Raw genomic sequence first — 18,149 nt, 5'->3', positions numbered from 1 at the left:
AACTCCAAGCCCCGGTTCCCCCTCCACTCACCCTGGCTCTGGGCCCTGGACTATACCAGCCCGTCATAGAGGGACAGTGCCTGCACGATGGAAGGGTCTGCCTTCGATCCTTCCTGGAACTCCTGCAGGGTCAGCTTCCCGTCGGCATTCTGCAAGCAGAGAGAGGTGGCTGAAGGTGAGGGGACAACCAGCCTCCCAGGATAGGGACCTCGGGCCTGGACCCTGGACCCCTGCTCCCAAGTCCATCCCAGGACTGGCCCTGAGAGAGCTTCCAAAGTTAGGGCAGGAGGGAGGCAGTGCCGCTCACTAGGTAGGAGGAGTGGGGTATCCGAGAGACCCGGGCACTTCCTAGCAAGGTGACCTTGGGCACGTGACCCAAGGCCCCTAAGGCCATACTTATCATTATCATTGCAATGAGTTCCCATAAATGGCAGTCAATCCCCAAGGGCTGAGAGCCCACTGCATTTCTCTGGGGTCACTCTTGCAAGGGCGTTTAAACCACTCCTAGAGCAGCCCACCCCAGACGCCAGGAGACCCAACAGAGCTCACAAAAAAGGACTTGAGTGGGTCTCTCGGGCTAACGGTGATTTGGACCAGAATCCCTGTCTTGGAGCATCTCTCAAGGAAACCTGGGAGAACCCGGAGAGAGGGCTCACTGCGGGCCCTGAGCTGCACGTCTCATGCATGGTCTCAGAGGCTCCTCACGGCCGCCCTAAGAAGAGGCACTGCTCTTATCCCCATTTTGCTGGTAAAGAAACTGAGGCTCTGTCACCACCCCAGGATCCCATGGCTAGTGACTGGGGAAGGTAGAATTTACACCAGTCTGTGTGGGTGGTGGGCTCGGTTTCCCTACATAAAGGAGGTATGAGTCAGGGAGATTTAAGGATCGTGTGGTCTTGCCATTAAACAGCATCGAACCATCCTGTACAATGTCAGTATCCCTCACTCCACATGCTGTGGACGCATCTTTTGATCACCACCAAGAGACCTGCGCAGTCTGAACCTAGAGGTCTTCGCTGTCTGACATGTGCTGATCTCTGGCTCCAAGCTTTCCGGGCAGGCACCTGGATCCTGCCCACTGTCAGGGGATCCTGGGTGACTCTGTCGGTTAAGCATCTGCCTTTGGCTCAGGTTGTAATCCCAGGATCCTGGGACTGAGCCCTCCATCGGGCTCCCTGCTTATTGGGGATGCCTGCTTCTCCCTCTCCCACTCCCCCTGCTTGTGCTCTCTCTGTCAAATAAATAAAATCTTAAAAAAAAAAAAATAAGCCCTCTGTCATGGCAATTTGTGTTCTTTGATTTAAGGCAAGCAACACTGGGTTGCCCTACTCTCACCATATCAAATTTCCAATAAAAACAAAGTTATCTCGCTTTTTAAAAAAGAGTTTGATATAAACAAGACTTTCTTACCCAGGGGGTCTGTGGCTAGAATGCAGCAGGTCTGTAAACTTAGATGGGAAAAAAATGAGGTCTTTCTTTCTTTTTCTTTTATTTTTTTAGATTTTTATTTATTTGACAGAGAGAGAGAGCACAAGCAGGCAAAGCTGCAGGCAGAAGGGGAAGGAGAAGCAGACTCCCTGCTGAGCAGGGAGCCCCATGCAGGACTAGATCCCAGGACCCCGGGATCATGACCTAAGCCAAAGGCAGACGCTTAACCGACTGAGCCACCCAGGTGCCCCAAAATGAGGTCTTTCTATTCACTAACTCGTAACTGAAATATAGCTTTTCCATCCACGATGCTAGTAGGTGACAATGCCCAAGAGAACCAGCCGCACCTGGGACCTGTGTCAATGGTGGGAGTCACGGGCCATGTCACAGCACATCACAGACACCACGGGCATCACGAATGCCTGCCATCGCTTTGAAACTGGGGGGTGGTGACACCCACCATTACACCTTCTTCTTAAACCTGTTCATAAAGAAGCGTACAGAATGCTATATCACAGATTCTTTTAAAAAATATTTTGAGGGCTGTATTCCAAAACCATTAGCTTCCTTTTTGATCCAATAGACTTGATTCGATGTGCTGAAAACCGTTATTCTGAGACACCCAGAGTCTTCTGCAGTACGCCCAAGGGGTCCAGGTCAAGAAGTAAAAACGGTTAAGAATCCTGGCTGTGGAAAGAAGTGCTGGCTTAACTTTCTTAAAACTCTGGACAGTTGACGCGGATGGCTGCTGGCCTGCATGGACCAGGCTCTGCATCTCCGAGGGTCTGCACCGCCCCCCCAACTGCGGCCCAGGGCCTCCGCCCCCACGCCTTACCTCCCTGGCCAAGGACCAGCCTCAGCCGCAGCTCACCTTGTCCATCATGGCGAAGATCCGGTCCACCCTCTTCTCCGGGGTGTTCTCCTCCTCGGGGAGCTCCACGGTGTTCCCCTGACAGAGAGAGACACGCTGGGGGCTGCGCTCCTGGCCATGCGGCTTTGGGGTCCCGGCCAAAAATATGCCGCCAGATCTGGGCGGGCTCCCGATGCGGACTGCTCTCCCCCGCCTCCACCCCTGCCCTCTCTGCCTCCTGCCCTAGAAAGCTCTGCCCCTCCCCCCTCAGCCCCACAGACACCCCAGCCGAGGGCCACCTCACAGATGCGCAGCGACGACCCCTCTGCTGGCCAACCCAGCCCGGGCAAGAGAGCGGCTGCGGGAGCGCACTCCCTCTAAGGGCCGACCAGGCCCTGTCCCTACACATGAGGCTCCTGCTGCCTCTCCTACCCCGCAGGGCCCACGCCTCACCACCATCTGGTAAATGGCGTCCACAATGTCCAGCATCTCGTTCCTGGTGATGTAGCCGTCGTTATCCAGATCGTAGAGCTTGAAGGCCCCTGTGATCGAGCAGCGGGGCGGAGTCACCCCAGGCGGGGGGCGGGGCCTGACAGGCTCTGTTCCCGCCCCCCCCCGCCCACCTCCAGCCCCTCAGCTTGCCGTGGAGCCCCACTACTCCTCCGCAAATAGGATTCACATCAGGACAAACAGGGACCGACAGACAGACACACACACACATCGACACAGGTACCATTTCAACTAGGGTTGTGTGTTTGTTTTTTTTAAAGGAACTAAAAGTAAAATGAAGGGGTCTCTGGGTCTGCAGAGCTGGTCCCCCACCCCAAGTGTCAGCCTCCTCTCCACCGAACTTACTCCCCTCCCGCAGTCACGTAGCTTCCTGCTATGGGGTCAACTTAGAAAACAAAATAATATGCCCGGAATGGGGGTGAGGAGGGGGTAGATTTTACAAGAATAAAATCCTCCTTTATTCCTAAAAAAGAAGAAGAAGAAGGAGAAGGGGGAAAAAGAAACCACTGTTTTCTTGTTGCCAGCGCCATGCTGCAGAAAGGCCCAAGAGAGCGGTGGATTCTGGCTCAGCTCTTTCCACCCAGTCTCCAGACTCCCTTTTGCCCCTGTCCGCTCTGCCCTGGGGCCTCGCACATGCTGTTCCCCTGTTCCACACACCTTCTCCCCTCCTCCCACCCACGCCAGCTCTCCCCCTGCCAGGCTCAGCTCCTGACCCCTCACAGAGCCCGGCTTGCTCCTGTCTGCTCACCCTCCCTTTCCTGCCTCGGTGGCGGTTTTATGGGATTTTTCCGAATCACATTCCCAGGCTAGACTGACAACCACAGGAGCGGTCGCCTGCCTGTGTGCTTCTCTCATGGCTCCCCGGCCTCCTTGCCAGCATGGACTGTGGCTGTGGCTGTGGCCGTGGCTGTGGATCTCTGCTGAGTGAGTGAGTAAGTGCATGAATGAGCCGGTCATCAAAACAGCGCCAGCGCCGGAACCGGGTCTTTTAACACAAAGGCTACACTACCTGCGGTCCTCATCTACACCTGTTGACAGCCCCATCTGTCCACCCTGCCTCGGTAAGCTGTGTTCCTTCTCCATGGTCACCCCCAGGGAAGCTCCTCTGACCCATAAAGGCAGAACATCTGTGCCATCTCTCAGCCCTGGACCAACATCCAGGACCCAGCCAGGGGCTGCCTGGCAGAACCCAGGGACAGGACTTACACCGAAGCTTCTCGTCCAGGGTTCCCCTTGAGGTCACCGACAGCGCCTGGATGAACTCAGAGAACTCAATCCGCCCGTCCTGACGGGAGAGAGGGGCAGGGTGGCCCCGGTCAGTACTGGATCTCTGGTCAGGCCGGGCCCTGGGTGTGTGATGGGCGATGGCAGGCACCAGATACCCACAACCGAAGGACAGACACCCAGGCGGAGAGGATAGGAGAGAGGGGACAGGGACGGGGTGGGAGGTAGGATCACAGATGGATCAGGCCAGGCAGAAGGAACATCAGAAAGAGTGAGGCCAAAGGCAGAGTCCAACTCCACATCTGATGGGAGAAAGAGCCAGAAGGTGCCGCTCACACACACACCCCCTCTGTGGGCAAGGGCCGCCTGGAGATCCCCTTTCCCCTTGGCTCAGAGCCACAGGCTCCCAGACTTTGGAGGAGGGCAAGGCTCTAGATTGTTTAATCCCACCTATTCATTTTGCAAATAGGGAAACTGAGGCCTGGGGAGGGCAGAGTTCTTCCCAGGGCCAGGCAGTGTGACTGTCAGCCTGAGGGCACCTGGGGAGAATGCCGGGGTGTGGCAATCCAAGTCTGAGGGCCCAACATGACAGAATGCGAAAACAAGTTACAGTAAATCCACCGTGAACACGAGGAAGCCTGGAAAAATACAGGCGTGGGACACGGTGCTGAGGACTGTGGGGGCCTGACAGTGGATCCGCCAAGATGAGACTCGAAAACATGATGCTCTGCGAAAGCAATCGGGGGCGAATCCCCCCCCCCCCCGCCGCCGTACTGTATGCTGCTCAGATCCTCAGTTTCCCCATCTGCAAAACGGGGGTGTTCAAAGGACATACCCCACAGGGAGCTGGTTGTAAATAGTCCACACAGAAAGCTTCGCACACAGTCCGTGCTCAGTGGATGTCAGTGTGGATGATTCTAAATCTGGTTATTATCCCTGTAGGCATTTGCATTCTGTGCTTGTAAGAAAAAGGTCAAGGTATACATATGTGTGCACGCGTGTACGTCTCCGTGGAGCAGGTGCAAGTGTGTGCGTTGCGTTCGTGTGTGCACGTGTGTGCATATGCAGGCGTGTGTGCATGTGTGTGCATGTGCACACCGCATGTGTGTGCGCGTGTGTGTGCCTTCTCCAGAAGGGAACGCTGGCAGAAAAACGTGGGTGTGGAGGTGCGGCGGGCGCCTGCAGGAGGAAGGGGGCTCTGGGCCGGGCGCGGGCCCCGTCCATGCCCAGCTCACCTTGTTTTCATCAAACACGTTGAAAACAAACGTGGCGAACTTGGTAGGATCTCCAAATGGGAAGAACTGCTTGTAGATTTTCTGGAAGCCTGCAGCGTCCAGCTGCCCGCTGGGGCAGTCCTTGATGAAGCCTTTGTACCTAGAGGTAGCAGACCAGGCGAGAGAGGGGAAAGGAGGCACTGACATCACCCCCCTGCCAGCAGCCCCCCACCCAGCACCCCAGGAGGCTGTGAGCCCCGTGGGGGTGTTGGGCTGCACATCCTCTGCCTCTGGCCAGCTGGGTGACCTGGGACAGGTGATTGCATCTCTCAGAGCCTCATCCGTGTAAGGGGGATGAGAATGAACCCCCCAGCCTGCCCACCCGCCACGCAGCGGGGCTAAAACAAAACTCACCCAAACCAGCTCCCCAAAGTAGCGCTCTTACACCAACCACTCCTGCCTCCCCCACCTTCTCCACTGAGCCCCTCCTGACACCACAGAGTAGGCAGAGCCACCATATGGGGCCGGCAGCTGGCTCCTCCCACACGCCTGCACCCCACAATATGCACACCCCCTCCCCCACCTTTGTTCCCAGGGATCTGCGCTGAAGGACATGGGAGCAGGGCATCGAGCTCACAGGGTGCTCTGGTTTGTTCCAGAATCCTGCAGCCACAGAGCCCATGGACAGCGGCCTGGCTTTGTACTCCAAATCCCAGCTTTGCTCCTTGCTGGCTGTGCAACCTTGGGCAAGTGCCTTCCCATCTCTGAGCCTCCATCCCCTCATCCATAAAAGGGCCAGCTCTCACAGCTATCTTATTGGGATCAGATGAGATGATCATGTAACATACTTACGCCAGGGCTGGGCATAAGAGATCTTTAGTGTTATGAACTCAGATGAGTTGTTGTAAAACAATTCATGAGTCGGCTCCTGTGTGTAGCTTAGCAACCCAACTGGAGGAGGAGATTTCCCAGCATAAAGGGAAGGGAGCGAGGGATCAACCATTATCTGCTCCCAGCACTTAGCTCTCTGGGCCCTTCGTTGCACACGCATTCTCCCGGGCCGCCCACGCAGCCGGTGAGCAAGTCTGCAGTTAAGCCCATTTAAAGGATGGGAAAGCTGAGGCTCAGGAGGGGGACTTGCTCATCCTTGCAATCCAAACTGGAGCTGGGTGGCAGGCAGACACTGAAGAGACCAGATGCTCAGAGACACAGGGTCGCTGAAATTCACCTGCCGCATTGTTCCAAGACCCTCGTGTCCAGGGAGGGGATTCCGGGCACCCGCTGTCCTCCTGCCCCCAGGGAACAATCTAACGTGCCTGGGCGGGGGTGGGGGGGACACTTCACACGTAAGGACCTAAAGGGACACGTAGGATACTCAGGGATCTACAGCCTCAGAACTGAGATCAGATGTGAACAAGAAAATAAGAGGGGTGCCTGGGTGGCTCAGTCGGTTAAGTGTCTCCCTTAGGCTCAGGTCATGAGTTTGAGCCTTGAATTGGGCTCCCTGGTCAGCAGAGCGCCTGCTTCTCTCTCTCCCTCTGCTGCCCTCCCTGCTTGTAAGCACAGTGTCTCTGTCAAATAAATAAATAAAATCTTAAAAAGAAAAGAAGATTCTTGCTAATGTATCAGCTGCTCCTCGAGCATGAGCGTTGCTGGGGTGCAGGGGAGGCCAGAAGATGGAATGCGGTGGGGGGCTTCATGCCTGGGGTGGGCTGAAGTGGGCGCCCATAGCCGGCCCTCCACCTGGGCACCTCGAGGCAGCAGAGGCCCAGGGAAGCCAGGTCCCTGTTCTGTAACCCATGGCGGCCCCCACCTCACCCTCCGCCTGGACCTTTGGCAACAGTCCCCAAACCCCGGGTGCTGAGCTCAGTCTTCAAGGCTGTTCCTCATGAGTCACCTTTAACCTTCGAGGTGGGTTCTGTGATGCCGGGATTCACCGATGAGGCAAGAGGTCGGGCGCCCTTCCCACCACTGGAACCAGGAAGGGACCCAAGCCCATGCAGTTCCCTCCCCTAAATTCTCCTTCCCAGCGGGGTACTCTTGGTCCAAGCTTCATAGCCAGGCATGACACACACACACACACAGCCAGGGAGAAGGAGCATTTCAAGGACAAGATCTGGTCCATGAGCCCAGGCTCCCTGGCCAAGACAGGTCCCTGGGCAGGAGGAAGGGAAGTGTCTGGTGCCAGGACTTGGGGGTCCTGTGGGGGCAGGCTCCAACTTCCCCAGATCCCTCTGGATGCCGGATTGGGGAGCCTCCCCCTGAGCTTCTCATTTCCCCACAATGGATATATGTTACTTAAATGATCCGCAGAGACTGTTAAAAACAATAAAGAGAAGACAAAAGCCTCCCCGAAGGGTCCCTGCGGGTGGCTCCCCAGGGGGGCGGGCTCTTGGCCGGGATGGAAGGCAGTTAGCTCAGCGGCAGGAGCCCTCAGCTCGGAGAGCAGCTGCCTGAGCCCGCAGCGGAGGTCCTGCGGGGGTAACCGGGGGCAGGCGGGGGCGCAGGAGGCCAGCTTCAGTGGGGAGCATTTGGGGGGCCTGTCCGGTTGCCCCTGCAGAGGCTGTCACAGTGGGGCCCCGGGAAGCCCACCTGCAGGGGGAGAAGCCAATTAGAAGCTGCCCAATGGCCTGGCCTCCTCTTGCCGGGCACCTCCCCATTCCACACTCAACCCCTAGGGCCTCACAGGCTCCTCTTCTCCCTCAGCCCCTGGAGACCCCAGCACACCATGTCCTGTTTGTCTCCAGGCTGTGTCCCCATCCAACTGTAATCTCCCTGACCCAGCGGTGCCCCGTGCCCAGCACAGGCGCTGGTGTACGAGGGGGGCTCAGTAAATGTCTGTCCAAAGAGAGGGATGGATGGACGGATAGACGGATGGGCATACAACCTGCCAGGCAGGGACAGAGGGAGGGCGAGCCCAGGCATCTGGTGCCTCCCTGATCCCCGAGGACCTTGGCCAGAACCCGAGAGCTTCCTTCAGATGGCTAGAGAACCACAGATGTCCCCCTACCCTCTGCAACAGGGAACTAGGGGTCCCAGAGAGGGCGAGAGAGCAGCTCAAGGTTGCACAGATCGTTAGCAGCAGGATCAGGCCTCAGACCCAGGTCTCCTGCCTCCCACCTACCCCTCCTCCAGCCGATGGAAACACAAAGCACGTGCCCCCCAACCACTGTGCCACCCCGTTGTTCATCATTAGAAGGCGGGGGCACCCTGCCTTGCCGGAGCAGAGATGAGGGAGCTGTCCCAGACACCCTGGTTACCCCGACTCCTAATTCACCCTGTGAGTTGTCACAGCTCTGGGCTGGGACTTCACAAAAGGGTCCAGTCCTGAGGCGCCGCCTACCCTCCAGCGGTGGGACACCCCACCCCAGCACATGCCCCCTCCCCACTGCCTGCAGGGGTGGAGAGGGAGGGGCTGCTGTCTCGTGATGAAGTGCATGTCCAGGACTTTTGTCCCCAGGACGACTGAGCGACGTGACCCCATCCCCCTCCCAGGGCCAGGCCTCAGGTTCCAATAAGCCCAGGTCCCTTCCGCTCTCCTTCAGACACGCAGCCGACAGGAAAGCTACGCCAAGCCTGGCCCCATCCTGTCTCGCTGGGAGAGGGACCTCGAGGAATCCCTACCCTGCAATGCCCCTCAGTTTCCCTGCTGCTAAAATAAGTGACTCAGACCAGCTCTGGAGGCAGGGTTTCCCCACCCCAGCACCTCTGACATTTGGGGTTGGAAGATTCTCGGGGGGGGGGGGCTGTCCTGTGGCCCTGGCCTCCATCTGCTAGCTATCCGTAGTGCCTGCCCCCAAGCTGGGACAAAGGTGTCTCCAGACAGGGGCCAAATATCCCCCGGGAGTGGAACCACTCCAGCTGAGAACCACTGAACTAGACGTCCTCTGGGAACCCCATGAGCTAGAGGGGGTCTGGCACCTGAGTCTTCTGTGCTCCTGAGTGACAGCTACTACCGGGGCCTACTGAGAGCCAGGCAAATGGCTACGTGCCTTCTAAGACTAAATTCACCCCATGGTCCCAATGAGCCCAGGAGGCAAGGACGATTGTGCCCATTTTACAGATGGGGAAACTGAGGCTGGGGAAGATTACGTCTTGCCCTGGCTCAGGGCCATCACTCGGCACCAATTCTGTTCAGCCTTCACTTCCCCTCCCTACCCTGCTGACTCCCACCCACCTTTTCATTCTCAGCTTCTATGTTTCCCTTAGAGACATGTCCCCTGGACACTGCAGACAGAGTCATGCTCTGGGACCAACAGTCCCTACAAGTCAAGTGTCATATGCAGTGGAAAGGAGGCAGGGAAGGATCTTTTTATTTTGTTTATTATTACTAGCTCCATGTACTGAACATGCACAAATTCCATAATATAAAAGTTTAATTTTTTTTAGAGTTTAAAGAACTGAAAAGGTAGGGCTCGGGCTTCCCCATTAGACGTGGCTTGATCCCAGGACCACCCTGGACCTGTGTGTGACCCTGGGCAGGTGACTTCCTCTTCCTGAGCCTCAGTTTACCGATCCATGACGTGGGAACCAACACAGCACCTGCCGCCAGGCCCTGGGTGAGCTTTGGCAAATGGCAACAGTGTGGTAGATGGCAGAGGACGTCCTAGACATCTGCCGGACGCCAAGCTCCAGCCCCAACCTCTCCCACAGAGCAGAGCCCGAGATGTCACGGACACGGACACCCCCACTCCCAGCCTGGCCGCCCTGTCCTGCCAGGTGCCCCAAGGAGCAGGTTCCAGTGTACCAAGACCCCTGATGCCCCGGTTCCATCTACTCACTCAGCCCTGTGTGGAGGCCACTCCCATAACGCAGCCTTAATGGTTAGGATAGTAAATTTCACGTGATGTGTATTTCACCACATTAAAAAAAAGTAACTAAGATCATTACAGAATATTCTAGATTGGGTATAAAAATAACAAATACAGACACAGTTTGGTGTAAGACAGCATGCGACATAGAATACAAATCCTACATAGTAAGAGTTGTTTATATCCACATAGATCCATGAACCGCGAACACAACTGACCATCATCTGCTAAAAAATTAGCTACTTTTAAAAAGGGTGCTGGTAGGGGCGCCTGGGTGGCTCAGTGGGTTAAGCCTCTGCCTTTGGCTCAGGTCATGATCTCAGGGTCCTGGGATCGAGCCCCGAATCCGGCTCTCTGCTCAGCAGGGAGCCTGCTTCCTCCTCTCTCTCTCTCTCTCTCTCTCTTTCTCACTCTCTCTCTGCCTATTTGTGATCTGTCAAATAAATAAATAAAAATCTTTAAAAAATAAAAATAAAATAAAAATAAAATAAATAACTAAAAAGGCTGCTGCAGAAAACGAAACCTTTGAAAAACCAAACCAAACTACAATCACGACTCTCCCTAGATTTGCCTTCTCTTTTGTAAACCGTCCTTAGTTCCTAGGACTCATGGAAGCTATTTTTTTATATTAAGTCATCTTTTTATTGAGGCAAGAAGATGACATTTTGTTCAATCAGTTATCTCGGTACCTGTCGCCAGCCTTGAAATCTCGTTTGAGAATAGGGGTCTTGGCTCCCTGGGGGCCAGAGGCGGGTCTGGGAATCGCACAGAAAGCAACGCGGCCAAGCCCGGGAAACAGGCACAGCGTCCGAGCGCACCGGGCACGTGCTGCCCGGCCACCTGAGCATGGGCATTTGACGGGGTTGGCTATGTTGGGGGGCCGGCAGTTCGAGACAGGGTGGGGATAAGAAGAGAAAGTCGCAGACCTGACCAGTGCACTCTTACACGTCTTTGAAAGCCAAAGGAGAAAAAAAAACCTGTCATTTCATAAAGCAGCAAAGGCTGAATGCCACTTCCGGAAGGGGCTTCCCCACCTCGCCAGCCTGGGCTGTGCCTGTGTCCCCTCCTCCAGGGGACGCCAGGCACCTGTCTCCCTCCGCGCCGCCTGCCCCCAGCCCCCTGCACCGGCCTGGCACATAGCAGGTGCTCAGTAAAGACTATCTGAGCAGACAACTGAATGGAGAGTGAATGAATGAGTCCTCGCTGTGACACGGGGGTCCGACTCCAGCTCTGCTTCCCATTCTCGGAGGACCCCGAGCAAGGCCCAAAGGCCCCAGCCTGCTAGGACTTTCTGGGATTCCGTGGTCTCATTTCCCAGGGAACCCCGCCGCCTGGGAGCCAGCTCGAGGCCAGGCCGCAGCTCCTTGCATGCCCCTCTCCCGCCAGGCCCAGGGTAAACCGGCCTTCTGCAGCGGGAAGGGTGAGGGATAGACAGATACGGGGGAGCGCTTTACCCCCACCCGCCACCCGCCACCCGCCACCAGCGCGGGCCCAGCTGCCTCCGTGGTGCACCTGATGGATTCGTCTCCCATTATCTCTGCAAACAACCCCCTCCCGTGCTGCTCCCCTCGCTGCACAGATCCTGGAGGAGGATCCCACGCACACCCATGAAGAGGAAGCCTCTTCCTTCCTGCCCTCCCCGCGTCCTCCAGCCCCCATGGTCTTCTGTCTGCTGTCTCTCTGTCCTCCAAGTGATGGCAACTTCACAATCATCCACAAGGGCCTGGGACCTGCTGCAGCTTCTTAGCCCGCTCTGCGGGTCCTCACCTTCCACAGCAACAAGCCAGGCTCAGCATGTGGACCCCGACACTAGCCTGACCTCTCAGCCTCCAGCCCCCTCCCTGCAAATACAGAGAACCACACAGCAGCGCGGGGCAGGGAGCCCCTGAGATGACCCCGAGGGGACGCTAGCAGGAGCCCGGTATGGACTGAGCCCTGATGAGGCTGGCCTGGGCACCCCACAGCTGCAGGCTGTCCTGTGCTCCTGACAACCTGGGGCCTGGGCTCTCCCGAAGACCTGCGCCCGACCAGCACCAAGGCCCAAGTGCAACTCCCGGCTCTGCTTCTGCTCCCTGGGCGGTCCATGACCAATCATAGAATCATGTAAGAGCCCTGGGCCTTGGGCTTAGCCGGAGGAACACGGGGCTCTTAATCTTGAGGTTGTGAGTTTGAGCTCCATGCTGGGTGCAGAGATGACTTAAAAATAAAATCTTAAAAAAAAAAAAGGAGGGCACCAGGGTGGCTCAGTGGGTTAAAGCCTCTGCCTTCGGCTCGGGTCATGATCCCGGGGTCCTGGGATCGAGCCCCACATCAGGCTCTCTGCTCGGCGGGGGGCCTGCTTCCCCCTCTCTCTCTCTGCCTGCCTCTCTGCCTACTTGTGATCTCTGTCAAATGAATAAATAAAATCTTTTAAAAAAAGGAAAAAAGCCCTGGGTCTTGGTTCCCCACTGCATTGTGGCTACTGAAAGTCCGCACAAAATAAGGGGATCCTAGAGCATGCTGGAGAAACAGAGACTGGGTGGTCAGGGCACGCCTCTCCGAAGAGAGGACCCTGGGCTGGTGATGCCAAGACCTGGGTGCGGTGGGAACAGCAAGGATGGGGAGTTCAAAGGTAGAAATGAGCGTGGTGTGGGTGAGGGTCAGCAAGTGTGTGTTGGGGGGCGGTGCCCAGTGAGGCCATGGAAGAAGGGGAGGTGAGTGATCCTGGGAAGCCCACGTTTTCCCAGGGAGGGCTGGCGTCAGCACTGCCCCCAGCTGTTGGGTGCCCCAAGAGCTGTCTGGGATGTGAAAGGGCTGGCTGGGGGCTGTGGTGGCAAAGTGTCCTCTGAGAATGGCCCAGGGCACTTGGGACACAGGAGTTCATCTTACCTGCTTCCTGTGCAAAAGACAGAGGGGACGGCGGGCCACCTACAGTGCTCGTGAACCAGTGACATTCGGGCCAGTTGAGGGAGAACAGAAGGGCTCATTTTATTTGCCAGCAACAATGGCACTGGCCGCCCAGAGCCCTGGAGGAAACTGATCGAGTGCTATAATCTGTGATCCATTACCAATGTCTGCTGTGGGCACCGGCGGAGAGGGTGGAGATATGAGTGTCCCTGTTTAACTATCCCCAGGCTAGCTTCACCCTACGGGATTCTAGAACACCATAGTGAGGTGGGTCGGGGACTGACCCAGGAAGGCCAGTGGAAAGCACTGAGTCAGCTGTCTCCTAGGCTTGAAGGCACCACCAAAATGAACCAAAGGACATATACTTGAGGCCCACAGAACTTTCTGGCAAAGAAAGATCAGTTCTTGTCTTTATAAGCTCTTCAGAGAGAGTCACCCTATGGCAAGGGCTGCGTGTCCCAAGGCCTAGGGCCCTGGCTCTGTTACGGCAGCCTCCACGACGGCGCTCCAGGGGCAGCCTCTACGGCCTCCCTGCTGTTCCTTGAACGCACCAAATCTATTCCCCGTGCACCTGCCGATTGCTCTTCCCTATGCCTGGAACTCCCCTCCACGGCCAAGTCCTTGTCCAGGTTGTAGCTGAAATAGCAGCTTGGCAAAGGAACCAAAGTCACTTCACCTGTCAGGGCCTCAGTTTCCCCATTGTCATAATGAGAAGGGGACTTGGAAGACTGCTCCATGGCTCATGATGATGACGATACTGATGTCATTATTATTAGCACCACCGGCAGAGAGAACGTAACTAGGCTGTGCTCCAGACGGCTTATGTGAATTAGATCATTTGTTCTTTACAATATTCCTATAAAGGTTAAATCTCCAGATGGGAAAACCAAGGTACCCACACGTCCAATAACTTGCTCCAGATTGCTCACGCAGGTCCTGGGGTGTTGGTCCCCAAGCCCGGCGCCCTGGTTCGGAAGCCCATCTGGCCGCTCTGCTCTGCCTTCCCCTGGCGGAAGCACAGCTGTGAGCAAGGCAGGGCCCGGGGGCTCAGGAGCCCCATCTAGGAAATGCCGTGTTGGGTCACTCCTCTGGGTGACAGCGGGGAGGAACTGAATGAGGCCACGTCTGAGAGCTCGCTAAGCACACGGCAGCACTGGGAAAGCATCCGCCAGCTCTCCAGGACAGATCGCAGCCCTGACGGACCCCAGGGCAGCTCCCGGGAGTCACCAGCAACTTACGGGAAGCACGGGGCGTGCTTCCTGGGAGCGGAGCACCTGCCATGGCCGGGCTCTGGGGGCACAGGGGCAAACAGTACAGGGCCCACCCGCAGGGCCAGGAAAGGAGGCAGGGAGGCTCGCAGATGAGTAACTGTTGCCAGCTGAGTCTGCAGTTGTGCTGGGTCCCCTAAGCGAACCTGAGGGCCCAGGCGGTCTCAGGAATGAAGCCCTGGGGGTAGGGAGATAGGAGCCAAGCAAACAGGCGGAGGGGTGTCCCCAGGAGGGGGAGAGGCCAGGCCAAGGTCAGGAAGGCCCAGGGGGCGAGGTGAGTTCAGGAACAGACAGCAAATCAGGCAGGCCAGAGGGCAGAAGGAGATGGTGGTGAGACTGGCAGGGTCAACAGGGTCAGACCACACCCGTCCTCATCCCCCTATAACCATGCCGAAGGAAGGTTTTAAGCAGAAGCCAGACACTGTCAGGTTTTTGTTCAACAATGACTCCTCTGGCTGTCAGGTGGGAAGGAGGGGGACCTGGGAATCCCGGAAGGCTTCCTGGAGGAGGTGACATGCAGGTGAGCCTCGGGAAAGATGATATCAGTTGGCCTAGGAAGGTCAGAAAGAAGGGTGGGTAGTTCCAGAGGGGAGATATGAGCAGACAAAGGCCCAGGAAGGAAGGGCGGGGAGTTCTGGAAGGCAGAGCCATGGGGATAAAGACCTAGAAGTAGGAATGTTTCTGGAACGCTCACCTGGGGAAGCGGAGAAGTGAAAATGAGGTCAGAGGCAGATCAGACCCACATGTTGGTCCTCAGATGTAGGGGAGGAAAAGGCGGCGGCTGCTGCTCCCTCCACCTGCGCTCCTCCCCTGCTCCCGCGCCCCCCCCAACTCCGCAGGAGGAACCGGCTCACCATCTGGGTTCTGGCCACTGGGCTAGATGTCCAGCATGGGGTCAGAAGAGCTGGGCAGTGTGGCCACAGCTCCTGCCCTCCACAGCCTGGACTCAGGGACAGGGAGTTATACGGAGTGGCCCCTAGGGGAGCCTGGCCCTGCACACCCCACCCCCGGAGCTGCCCCAGAGTCTCACGGCATGGATCCTTGCAGGCCTGCCACGCCCTGGCTGTGATGGGGGCCCTCTCTAGGCCTCAATTCCCCATCTGAACGGCACACAGAAGACCACCCACCGTGGCTGTCATCTCTTGGGCACGGTGCTATGACCCTCACAGGGAATGTCTTCCCAGTACATCATCATTCCCATCACACGCACGGGGAAACTGAGGCTCAGAGAATCACTTGAGGCCTGGTCAGGATTCTAGATCCATTTCTCACCCACCCAACTTGCCTGGAAGTTCTCCAGGCTTGCCTCCTCCCCTCCGCACCCCCCCACCTCAAGTCTCCCTTCATGTGAGCCTCCCCTGCCAGCTCCACATTCTGCCACATTCCGCAGGGGACCAGGGGACAATCAGCATACCGCTCCCCTCTCCCCCAGCCCAGGCAGGCATCACTCATCCATCCCAACCCACATCAACCCCTCACTGCTATACTTTCCCTCCACTCCATGACATACAGCCTCAGAATCCTTCTTAACCCGGCACTCTGGGCAGCCACTACAGACTGATGAGAGCTGGCATCCAAGAGAAAACCTATTTGCCATCCTTGGCCCAGTCTCACCAATCACTTTATAGAAAAGGTGACTGAACCCCAGAAATGGGAAGAGACTTCTCAAGGCCACTGGTGACTTAGTGACAAAGCCAGGCCTGGGACCCAGTCTCCAGACTCGTTTCTGGTCCCAACCCCTCTCTTTGGTGAACAGGGCCTGTGGTCCCCAGAGATGACACACAAGGCAAGGAGTCCCCAACACCCACCTCCACCCCAGTTCAGTTGGCCCTACACCAGCCCTCTGGGGACAAAAGAATCTAAGCGAAGCCTGCCCGGTCTGGCTGGTACAGCAGCCACGCGCAGAAGTCCTTCCCATGGCCCTCTTCTGGGCAGCTGCACTGCTGTCCCATCAGCCCAAAGCCGACGGCCACCCAGGCCTCCCCGCCAACAGTTTGGGGGAAAAAAGCTACTCACCACTGCTGGACTTCCTTCTCGGTAACTGCAAGAGAAAACAGAAGCAGCCTTTTAGCTCTGGGAAGTGCATTAGGAGACAGGCAGACCCAGGGAAGCTCCTTCCTGCCCTCCCCAGCCCGCGCCTACGGCCTACCCACCCATGTCCCCCAGATGATCTGTCCCAGTCAGGAGCTGCATGTCCAGCCACCCCAGCAGGGGACAGCACTGGCCTATCCCTCCTGAGGCCGACTGGGCTTCTAAAAGGACTGACAAGAACAGCCTCTTACATGTGGGGTTGTCTCTCCCTGCCGTCCTGGGGGCTGGGGGGGGCGCAGGAAAGAGCCTCACACCCAGGCCAATGTTTGAGATACGCTGTCCCCCAACTCTCAGCCCGGGGACAGCACCGTTGGAGAAGGCACCCGGGTGCCTGCCTGCGTGTGGCGGGCCAGGGCAGGAAGGCTGAGCAGCCCCCCTGGGCTCTGGCTGCACCCAGCCCCCTCCCCTCCTCGACCTGGCCCTCCGGCCCCCCACGGCGGTCAGTTCCAGGTTTTTTACAGGCAAGACGAGAACAGAGCCATGAACCAAAACCTGGGACAAGCCACATAATGTGGTCAAACATCCAGCCAAGTCCAAATAGTCATTCCGTATTGAACCATGAAACGAACAAACAAAATCCCCCTCTTTTTTTTCTGAAAAGTACTAAACTGGCTCAGGTTGGAACCAAACCAGGGTTCTCTCTAGGATCACAGAATTAGAACAGGTAACCACCTCCTGGGCCACACTCATTCTTTGCAGGGGTGACCCTGGGAGAGTGCCTCGGTTTCCCCATTTGTAAAGCAGGAGTCCTAGGACCCGCCACAGGAGCTGTGCTGGGAATTCGATCAGAACAGGTGTGAAGCGGGTGTGAACGCTCCTGAGCCCCTGGCCCGCCAACGGGCTCCGCGCAGGCTTGAGGAAGGAACGAATGCAGGTAGAGGTGAACGGATGGACGGGAAGGTGGGTGTTGTGTGGGGGTCAACTGCACAACGGAATGGCAACCTCTTCCCAGGGAAGTGGGAAGGGAGGCCCCACGGGCTATCCCTGAATTGCTGTGCCCGACGACTCGAGGAGGCTACTTGTCAAATACCCACTCAAAGGAAGCCAGTCCCAACTGCCAGATACCAAGTGCCCACTGGCTCCGTGCCAGGATGGGCCTCTGTGCTTTGGCTCAGCCGCCCTGACAACAGGTCCGAGGGAAGACAGCCTTCCTCCACCCTGGCTCCAAATGGGGAAACTGAGGCACAAAGGGGGCCAGGACATGAAGTGAGAGAGCAAGGGTCTGCACTCCATGTGTGGCTTGGCCACCTGATCCACAGCCTGGAACCTGGTGGGCTGTGAATCAGGACCTGGGGGGCCAGCTGGAGGCCCCCCGCCAGGTTCCTCCTTGCACAGCCCAGATCTCAGGCGGAGGAAGAGGCTAGTTCTCGAGTAGGCAGCTGGTAAACAGAGGGCACGGCTATGGTGGGAGGCGCTGGTTACTTGGATCAGCCAGACCTGGTGTAAAGAATGCAATTTTCCCAGAGAGTTTTGGCAGAGGGTAGAAGGTGGGAAGGAGGTCAGGCGTGGGGGTGGAAAGAGAAGGTGACCTTGGTCTAACCCAGGCTGAGCTGCCCTGGGCTCGCCACCCACACCTGGCAGTGAAGGGCTGCAGGGGCACAGGTGATACTCAAAGCCGGGACCTGGAGAGACACAGGACCCCCATCACAGCACGGGCAGGGCTTCCGGGCACAGGCTGCGGCGCCGGACTAGGCTGGCCGGATTCAAACCCAGCTCCACAGCTTACTAGCTTGTGTGTCCTCGGGCAAAGTACTTCCCCTCTCTCAGCCTCAGTTCCCTCATCTGTGAAACGGGCTCTTGTGAAAACAACAATGGCTTGATGCTCTTCTGCATGAGAATCCACAGGTAGGGGCGTCTCGTGGCTCAG

General features: G+C 57.1%; 1 protein-coding gene across 1 annotated transcript in view; it reads right to left on the bottom strand.

Annotated features, from left to right (window-relative positions):
- The window catches only part of NCS1 (neuronal calcium sensor 1), a 47,096-nt gene that overhangs the window by 6,911 nt on the left and 22,036 nt on the right, over positions 1–18,149 (bottom strand). The window contains exons 2-7 of the mRNA XM_032866089.1: positions 16,208–16,232; positions 5,248–5,386; positions 3,995–4,073; positions 2,732–2,820; positions 2,300–2,377; positions 32–149 (exon numbers count right to left, since the gene is read on the bottom strand). Coding sequence (XP_032721980.1) covers positions 51–149; positions 2,300–2,377; positions 2,732–2,820; positions 3,995–4,073; positions 5,248–5,386; positions 16,208–16,232 — 509 coding nt within the window. The 3' untranslated portion in view covers positions 32–50. The remainder of the gene's footprint in view (positions 1–31; positions 150–2,299; positions 2,378–2,731; positions 2,821–3,994; positions 4,074–5,247; positions 5,387–16,207; positions 16,233–18,149) is intronic.

Source organism: Lontra canadensis, unplaced genomic scaffold (genome assembly GCF_010015895.1).
Source record: "Lontra canadensis isolate GAN:19392208 unplaced genomic scaffold, GSC_riverotter_1.0 scaffold30, whole genome shotgun sequence".
NCBI lineage: Eukaryota > Metazoa > Chordata > Mammalia > Carnivora > Mustelidae > Lontra > Lontra canadensis.
The sequence above is the reverse complement of the archived record's forward strand: the minus strand, read 5'-3'. Positions and strand labels throughout refer to the sequence as shown.